Below are 9,093 nucleotides of genomic sequence, written 5' to 3' on the forward strand. Positions count from 1 at the left end.
TCATGCACTGGTTGTTCCCAAGTTCATCCAGTCACTGCCTCTTGCCAAGGATGGGTCGTGTGTTTTCGTTTACTTGAAAAAGGCAGTGCCCCTTTGTCAGTTATAAAGTGCTAACCGTAGTGAAAAATTTAAAATATTTCAGAAGTGATTTATAATTTGCTAAAATACAGTTACATTTTAACATTTTGATTTTTAACATTTAAAGTAAAGATACTTTTAGAAGCCATATTCTAGACATACTGTGTTATGTGGTGTCACAAGTAACAGAAAGCAGCTTTAGAAGGTGAAAAAAAGGCAGATGTGTGTTAATGTTAAAGAGCAGAAAGAGCATTTCTGTTTGTGGTGACTGAAAAGTTCTGTGTGCTACAGGTTTTAAATAAATGATTGCTAGCAAGTGTGCTGTCAGTGACAGTCACAGAGAATAAGGCTGTGAAACACAATTTTGATATTTTCAAATTTAGACAACAGTGCTGTACTTTTGAACATATGGTGGACTTGAGGTCATCTGGTAGTCCCATATCTTAACAGCAGACAGCATTTTAGACTTTTCCCCTTTACTTTCTTTAAAGCTTTAATTTGTTTTATTAAAAAATAATCTTTTTTAAAAAATGAAAAGGAAAGGCATTTGATCTGTTGCCTCCCCTTGCGTGAGGATGACAAACAAAGCAAAGCAGTTAAAGAGCAGAGGTGTCATGTCTAAAATTGTGGTGGACCGTCCCAGAGATTGGCCGCTCGCGTTTCCTCCCAGGGTGTTTAGCATCCACAGTGCTCTGTGGTGAGGCTTTTGTATGTTACTCCAGTAACTCAGCTTTCTTGAATAAGGGAAGTAAATGGTGATTTAACGTGTACTTGCGTTTTCAACCCGAGTGCAGTGCGTTCTGGGCATTTGTGCCTGTGCGTTTTTCAGTCTTTAGTTCAGTGTTTGCTGTGCATGTGGATTCTCTGGGCCTCTTGTTGAAATGGAGTTTCTGATTCAGAGGCCCCGACAGTCTGTACCTCTGACGTGCTTCCAGGGATGCCAGTGCTGCCGGTCACAGACCACACTTCTGCCGAGTTTGTTGATAAAAATTGTGTCCCCTTGGCCTCGACATCCCCTTTGCCCCACATGAAAATCTCACACTGAGTCTGGATTTGTGCCTTTTTAATGCTGGCTGTTTGCTAATAATTCTGTCATTCCTTTTTTAAAATAGCAAAACACCGAATTGCTCATAAACCTCATTCCAAACCAAAAACTTCAGATATTTTTGAAGCAGATTTTGCAAATGATGGAAAACCCAAAGACTGGCTTGCTGATAAGGAGCTCTGGGCTCGACTGGAAGAACTAGAGAGACAGGAGGAGTTGCTGGGTGAGCTCGAGAGGTACGTACTTAATGACAGCTCGTCTTTCCAGGGTGATTTGTTCCTATACACATTTCCTCATTAATCAAATACTATCTGCTTATTGAAGGAAATACAGAAAAGCCTAATATATTAAATTATCAATAATCCTTCCACTTCAGGGTTTTTTAGGATTCTGTGTGTGTATTTCCACGCATGTATTTGTACATAAACACTTAAGATCAACATCTTCATTTTTTTATTATAGAATTTCAGCTGTATTTTATATAATAATCATACCAGTTAGTTGACTTTTAATAATTATGGATGCCTTGTATATTAAATTTCAAATGAAGTATTTTTGTATCACATTCAGGATATACTCTTCAAACGCCTGGTTAAAAAGAAAAAATTGCTTTGGATTTAGGTTTGAGACTGTAAAGTATTTACCCTTGCTCTCCTGTAAACTTGTCTGTGTATGGAGCAGGCAGTTTGCAATCTGGTCAGGTAGTTAACACGTGTGAGGAACTCGACCCTGCTGCTTTCTGAAGCACACATTCACACACATTTGGAGTTGTAAACGTGCTAGCTGAAGTCTGTTCCTGTGCAAGTTCCTGTACTATTTTGCTTAGTTGATGTGCCTTGTGTGGTAGGTAGTTTCTGTGGAAAACAGGACAGGAGGCTGAAAAGGTTTTTTCCTCTTTCATTTTTACCTACACATTTTTAGATCTTTTTGATTAACTGATATTATTTTATTTTTAAAAACCAGTTTTGGATCTTGTGATTTTCTTGGTCATGATTCTTTTTCTGTTGTTTCATCTCTATGGCATTTTTGATTTTGTTATTTTTGTAAGGTCTTCAAATCTCTTATAGAATGAAGGACAATAAATGTGCATTTGTGTATATAAGTATATTCACTGCAAAATAAGTACATTTGTATTTAAAAATCCTTATAAAATATTCTGAGTATAGATACAGAAAATAAGAATGTCTTGTGGTTCTGTGTCTTTAAATAGAAATACGTATTCTGAATTTCTTAACAAATTTCTCATTCTGTAATTATTGATGATATATTTATAATGTATCTAGTCAGTATCTTCTTTCCAGAGATGAACTTTTTGTCATATGGATTCTACTTCTTTTTGAATAATTGCATTACACATAAGTGGCATAGGGGCTTATACTTTTGGTTAATTCATTTAAACATCTTTTCTTCTAGTTTAGAAAGTACATTCCAAATTTTGATTTTTACCTATTGAAACAAACTGAAAATTAATGTATGTTAAATTCTAAAGTGTTGGTTAGATCTTATTAATTTTTCTTTTCTTTACTAGTAAACCTGATACTGTGATTGTGAATGGAGAAGATACCGCATCTTCTGAAGAGGAAAAGGAGGGTCAAAACACAAATGTGGATGTGATGCCCCAAGTGACAGACTCCATTGCTCCCAGCAGTTGTCTTAATGGTGGTGCAAGTTCAGAACTGTTCAATGGGCAAGTGAATACTCAGTTGAACTGTTCAGTGAATGGTTCAGATTCTTATCCCAGTGATGAAGATGATGACCACGATGAGGATGATGATGATGGTGATAATGACCATGATGCTTCAGGGGTTGGAGAGAATTCTATACCAACAATATATTTTTCTCATACTGTTGAGCCTAAGAGGGTTTGTATACGTTTAATTTTACTAATTTTGTATATAATTTAAACATTAAATATCTTTTAAAATATCCTTGATATTTTCTAAAAGAATAACATTAGCAGTGATTAGTATCTCTGTAGCACCAAATAGGAAAATCATCTTTTGCCTTTTTTCCTAATCTGTCTAAAAAGAGAAAGGGAAAACCTATCTAGTTGCTAGTTCTGGTCCATTGTTCTCTGAAACAAAGTTTGAGGTTTGGAAGGGGATCAGATCTGAGTGGCAGCTGCTGTCACTTGTCCTGCCCTCACTAGAGAGCTCGCTGAGGGCCTCAAGCTGATGGTGTGGTGGGTGTTTTGGTGTCTGTAGGTTATCGAAAGTGACTGTATTGGTGGCGCCTGTGGCTCAAAGGAGTAGGGTGCCAGCCCCAAATGCCAGAGGTGGCAGGTTCAAACCCAGCCCCAGCCAAAAACTGCAAAAAAAAAAAAAAAAAGAACATGACTATTAGTTAAATTTTTAATTATACCAGGTTGCTGCTTTCTAAGTGGGAATAAAATTAACAGGAACATTACGAGCAAAATGGGAATCTAAGGAGGAAGTAAAAATTAGTTCCCTTTCTGACAAAATAAATATAAACATCTATGGATAATCATGACTTTAGAATTTTGGTATTTTGGAACTGGGATGACTGTAGGGATTTTCTAATACAGAGTTTTCAAACTTTTTTTTTTTTTTTTTTTTACTGCTAAAAGCCTTTAATGTAGAATCCCAGTATTTAAAACAAATCACGGTAGGTTGGCTCTGGCTGAAGGAAGGACAGGCTGCATCAAGCCCACCCTCGCCCTCCCTCTGCTCTCTACACCACTCTGTAGAGACAGCAGGAGTTCATCCATCTAACCCTCCTTCTCAGGGAAACACAAGGCTCAGAACACACAGCTGGCTGGTAACACGGGCTGCTGCCTCAGTCAGTGCTCACCCGGTGCAAATCCTGTTGCCTGCGCCGGAGTTGGGGGCTGCGGTGTGGGTCTTAAGTGCATGTGATCACTATCTAATGAAACATGTGTAAAACATACTCAGTATTTTGTAGATTCCTTAGGTTATTCTTGCTGTAATATAAAATGAAATAATAATATGGTTTTTAATATTCTAATATGTCACACTAGAGAGATCATCTTCTAAATTCTTGGCAAAGGTTAACTGAGATGATTAGCCAGAAAAAAAAGTATGTTTTATGATTCTTTTTCCAGGCTTTTAATTTTTTCTTATTTTCATTTAAATAAAGCAGGAAGAATAAACAGTGTTTTCAGGAATGTTATGGGAAAGAGTGGTCATTAATCCCCAAAGTATGGCATAAATGATGAGTAGGGGTAAAGAATACATGTTAGTCCTGAACAGGGCTGGGTTTTAGTTTTCAGTCCTTCAGTTTCTAGAAATGAGAGGCATTTAAAAATTCTTACTAGTATTTAGTTTATCTGTATTTTGCTTTCTCTACAATAACAAAGACACTGAAGACTAGAATTGATCAGTAAAGATGTTATTTAATGTCATAGAAGTAAAAAGTGAGAGTCTTTTTTACCCTACCTGATAATAAACATCATTTCAGCTGCCTCTCTTACTGTTATTTCTATAATTAAGGAGTTTATTTTCTTAGTTTTGCTTGTGATTTAACTTCGCAGAAAGTTCTTAAGTTTTTGCTATGAAATTCTTAGGTCCGAATAAATACCGGAAAGAATACCACTTTAAAATTCAGCGAAAAGAAAGAAGAGGCCAAACGCAAACGCAAGAGCAGCACCAGCGGCGGCCACTCTGCCCAGGAGCTGCCCCTGATCAGGACGCCTGCGGACGTCTACAGGTGAGGGGCGCCCAGACACAGGCCGTCTGCTGAGCCTTTCTCTCTTTACAGGAAAAAGTTGTCTGCAGCACAGAAGACTCACTGAAAAGTGAGGTGTTGGATAGAGTCAGCTCAGTGTCGGAGAGGCTGACAGAGGCAGTGAGGGAGGATTTTTCTTTTTTCTCTTCATCGGTGATTTTGAAACATTCTCAGTTTGGTCTAGTCAGGACATTTTGTATCTTTAGAAATGAAAATCTGTATTTCTTGTTGGCTACTAAAGCAGCTGCGTGATGTGCCTGGCGTGCCGTTCACGCGTTCAGAGTAGAGACTGATGATGCAACTCCAGTTTTCTGTTGTATAATTGGTGGAGAAAGCATCATATGAAGATGTCTGTTTTCATGACCCATATTGAAGGTACCATTGTGAAAATTGCTAAATATAAATAGATCTGAAACTCTGTAGAAGTTTGGCAGATCAAGCTTTTGTCACCTAGATCATGCCTAAAAATAACATGCTGTATTAAGAAATCATGACTTTCAGAATAATATAAAAGGTGCTGTTTGTGGCTGCAAAGGTATTGGCAATGTGAAAATTCTAGACGTAAAGTTTCAATTAAAAATTTTTGATTGATTTCTAGATAAGTTTAAAGAAATCTTTATCATTATTCTCAGCAGTTTCCTAAAGTGAATGTGTATTTTTTGAATATCTTAGAGTCTTTGTGGACGTTGTGAATGGAGAATATGTCCCCCGCAAATCCATCCTGAAGTCCAGGAGCAGAGAGAACAGTGTGTGCAGTGACACCAGTGAGAGCAGTGAGTTTGATGACAGGCGGGGAATTCTGAGGAGCATCAGCTGTGAAGAAGCCACTTGCAGTGACACCAGTGAGAGCATCGTGGAGGAGGAGCCGCAGCAGGACCAGGAGCAGAGGAGGCCGGGCCCCTCGTCGGGGGCGTCTGGGGCGTCTGAGGTGCGTGTGTGTCTCTACTCCTTAACTTAGACAGTGTCCCTCACCAGGTTTTACCATTTAATCTGAAAAGAGATAGGATTTAATTCTAGGTTTGTACTTGCTCGATAGTCATTTGTAAAATATTAATGTAAAAAATTAATATAGTTTTTTTGACATTCATATAGTTCAAAAAATTATTTTTGTAAAAGTATTGCCTATCTTGAAATTCTATTTCTATGAAATGGGAATTTTAAAATATTTTAATTGGCACATATGCTACATATTTTTGGCTAAAAAATTATTTAGTGGTTATTTTAAATAAACCCCCAGTGGACCAGATTACACTCATTTTCTGACAGTTCAAGTAGTAGATTATACTGTTCTTTTTAAATATCCTGGTTGAGTTGAAAAACACGTATGTGTCTCAGATAATTATCTAAAGCTCTGTGTTTTGGCCCGTGCCAGTAAAACTTAACTTTTGGGAGATTATGGAATCACTTTACAATCTGATGAGAACTGTAGACCTTTTATTCTGAAAAAATCAGCACACACTGTGCACTTTCCCTGCCCAGGTCGGGTTGCTGACAAGTGTCTGAAAACCATTTTTTTGTAAGAACTTAATGTATCATGGTATAACTAGAGTGTGTAACATACTTTAATCTCCCCTTATTAGCTGTGCATTTTGTACTGAATTGTTGTAGTAGGTGCTATAAATTTTTTAACATCAAAGAAATAATTCATAATTATGGCAAGTACTTGGAAAAGTCTTCTTTTCAATCTTTTTAAATGCTAAAATATTATCTTCAAATGCATTTTAAATAGAAGATTTTATGCTCATCATGATAAAGTGGAGTTTTTAAAAAGTAAATTTTAAGCTTCTTTTAAGAGCTGAACTCCAAATTACTGTGGAGGAAGGTGTCTCTCTGCAGCGTGGGGCAAGGTGGGAGAGGGTGGCTGTGAAAACTGCTCTGCTGTACATTGTCTGAACTAATTTTGAACAGTTGGTAGACAATGGGAAACAGAATACACATGAAGTTTTACACGTCAGCTTTTAGTTTGTACATAATAAGTTCTTGGAAGATGTAGGAGGGGGAAGGCTCCAAATAGCGGAAGTCTTAAAAAAATGTAACAATGCTTGGTTTTTATACATTTTAATGTAAGATAGTATATGAAGATATTTCCAGTAGTTAGTACACCATTATTTAATTTTGTTCTAGTTGACCAAAGTAAGTCCATCAAATGTCCAGTTGAAATTAGAGTCATTTTTTGTGGTACTTCTGATTCCCATTATTGAATTAATTGTATTAAAATTTTGTAACCTGTGCTTATTCCCCCTAGCATTAGCACTTTCATTTTTTAATTTCCACTGATCTCTTAAATAACATTGAGTTAAGACACAATAAAATACTCAAATAATTGCATAACTGAACCCCCAACAAGTAGATCAACACTGGTGAAGCTGTTCTCTGCCAGCAGGCAGCGAGGCGGCCACAGGAAGGCTCGTTCCTCCAGCGATGTTCCAGGGTTTGACCTTGACGCTCTGGGAGTGTTTTTTTAAAATACACTGTTTCATAGCATGGGCTAAACATGAGTGGGATGTATGAAGTTTCAGAACCTCTTATTTATCTGTTTTTGTTTTTTCCCAGATAATGCACACATTCTATATTTTGTTTTCTTGCATGTATACTATAAAAATTACTTACATTTGGTAGTGTATGAAGAAAAAATTCTTTAAATAATTAGCATTTTGATGTTGTAGTGTTGTCTAGCCAAAACTCTTGTGAATTTACTTTTAATGAAAAGAAATGTCTAACTTGCAAATAGAGAATGAAAATTTTGTGGGCATCTTACTTGTGTTTTATCATCATAACCCAACTTTTGTCTTCTAGGCTTTTTCTGGAACTGTAATAGAAAAAGAGTTTTTATCGCCCTCCCTCACATCGCACCCGGCCCTGGCCCATCCTGTGCTGCCTACCATCCCAGAACGAAAGGAAGTTCTGTCAGAGGCATCGGAGGAAACTGGGAAGAGGGTTTCCAAGTTCAAAGCTGCCAGACTGCAACAGAGAAACTAGGCCCTGCCTAGGAAATGGGAGTTCACATCCCAAAGCCCACTTGTGCATTTGTTCAGAGTTTATAGAGCAAAATCTGTTACACGTAGTTCAAAATAAGGCATCCTAAGTTAGTATGACATCAGAGTCTTTTACCTTTATCAGTGGTATTAAAAAAAAATCAAAGCAAATGTTTGAATGCTTTAATATTTGGCTTGTGTTGTTAATTCTCTGAACACTGTCAACACTCTCGTCTGAGTTTGCCTTATGATGCAGCGGCAGCATCCTGGATCACTTTTCAAAGAATACTGTTCATATGCATTGTTTTGTGTTTCAAACTAAATACAGACAGTTTTGTACCAGCTGTGATGTTGTGCATACCATATGGACCATTTTAAAAGAAATTTTAAATAGATACAACAGTTATATTATTTGCTTTCTCAGTGTAAAGGCTCTTAAAAATCTACTTGTAGGTTTTGCAGCTAGGTGGCCATTTAAAAACTCACCTGTCCCCTCTAAATGTCATACTGTAATCAATCTCTAGGGCAAAAAGCTACCTGGAGCCTGTGGGAACGTTTCTTCGGTTGGAAGTATGATATTTTGTAAAACATTTTTTTTTCCCAAGTAAAAATTTTATAAAACTTGACCTCTGAAATGCTGCGAGCTTTGTGACTCAGAGTGTGCCTGTGGCTGTGATTCATACGGTGGGACCTGAAGCGCTTGGTAGGTCCTGGGTTCTTGCAGCTCCTTGGGCCCATCTTCCCCTCTGGTAGGCACATGGCTCATGGGCTTATGTTTTCTGGAGACAAGAGAGGTTGTCTGGATGCTAAAAAATAGATAACTTGATTAAAATTCCTTGTGTTTTAATTATCTCAACTTTTTTATTCTTTAAGGCTACTTTCCTACTAGTAATAACTGAACTCACATATTTACTTTTAGCAAAATTCCTTAAAATAAAAAAAAAATTATTCTAACATTGAAAATTGCATTGCAAGTTAATCATTAGCTTGATGCATGCTAAAACATAGCTTTTAAAAAGCATTCTGCATTAGTACTAAAATAAGCCATCAATGCCAGTCCACCCTCTCTCTATTCATGGCTAAATATTTAAAGGTTATTTATAGCTTATTTAATGAATTCTTGCTTAAACAAAGTGAAATTATGTCCTAGAAAAGTGGAACCTATTTGTAACTAGAACAGCAGAACTGTAAAAGTTTTATGAATATGTATTTTAATGATAAGGGGGTGAGCTTGAATCTCCAGTTGTTAATGGATAATTCAGAATAGACGACTGATTTTGAAAGATTGCC

The 9,093-nt window shown here is 36.9% G+C and overlaps 1 protein-coding gene across 2 annotated transcripts in view; it reads left to right on the forward strand.

The window, feature by feature from the left end:
• Positions 1–8,429, forward strand: part of URI1 (URI1, prefoldin like chaperone) — a 70,618-nt gene extending 62,189 nt beyond the window's left edge. The window contains exons 7-11 of one of the 2 annotated variants that reach the window (XM_023518357.1): positions 1,191–1,359; positions 2,652–2,985; positions 4,668–4,810; positions 5,501–5,756; positions 7,625–8,429. In XM_023518357.1, coding sequence (XP_023374125.1) covers positions 1,191–1,359; positions 2,652–2,985; positions 4,668–4,810; positions 5,501–5,756; positions 7,625–7,807 — 1,085 coding nt within the window. In that variant the 3' untranslated portion in view covers positions 7,808–8,429. The remainder of the gene's footprint in view (positions 1–1,190; positions 1,360–2,651; positions 2,986–4,667; positions 4,811–5,500; positions 5,757–7,624) is intronic. The other variant, XM_023518358.1, reaches the window with a different exon arrangement.
• The last annotated feature ends 664 nt before the right edge of the window (positions 8,430–9,093 follow it).

This window comes from Otolemur garnettii, unplaced genomic scaffold (assembly GCF_000181295.1).
Source record: "Otolemur garnettii isolate 467f Iridium unplaced genomic scaffold, OtoGar3 scaffold00135, whole genome shotgun sequence".
Classification (NCBI taxonomy): Eukaryota; Metazoa; Chordata; class Mammalia; order Primates; family Galagidae; genus Otolemur; species Otolemur garnettii.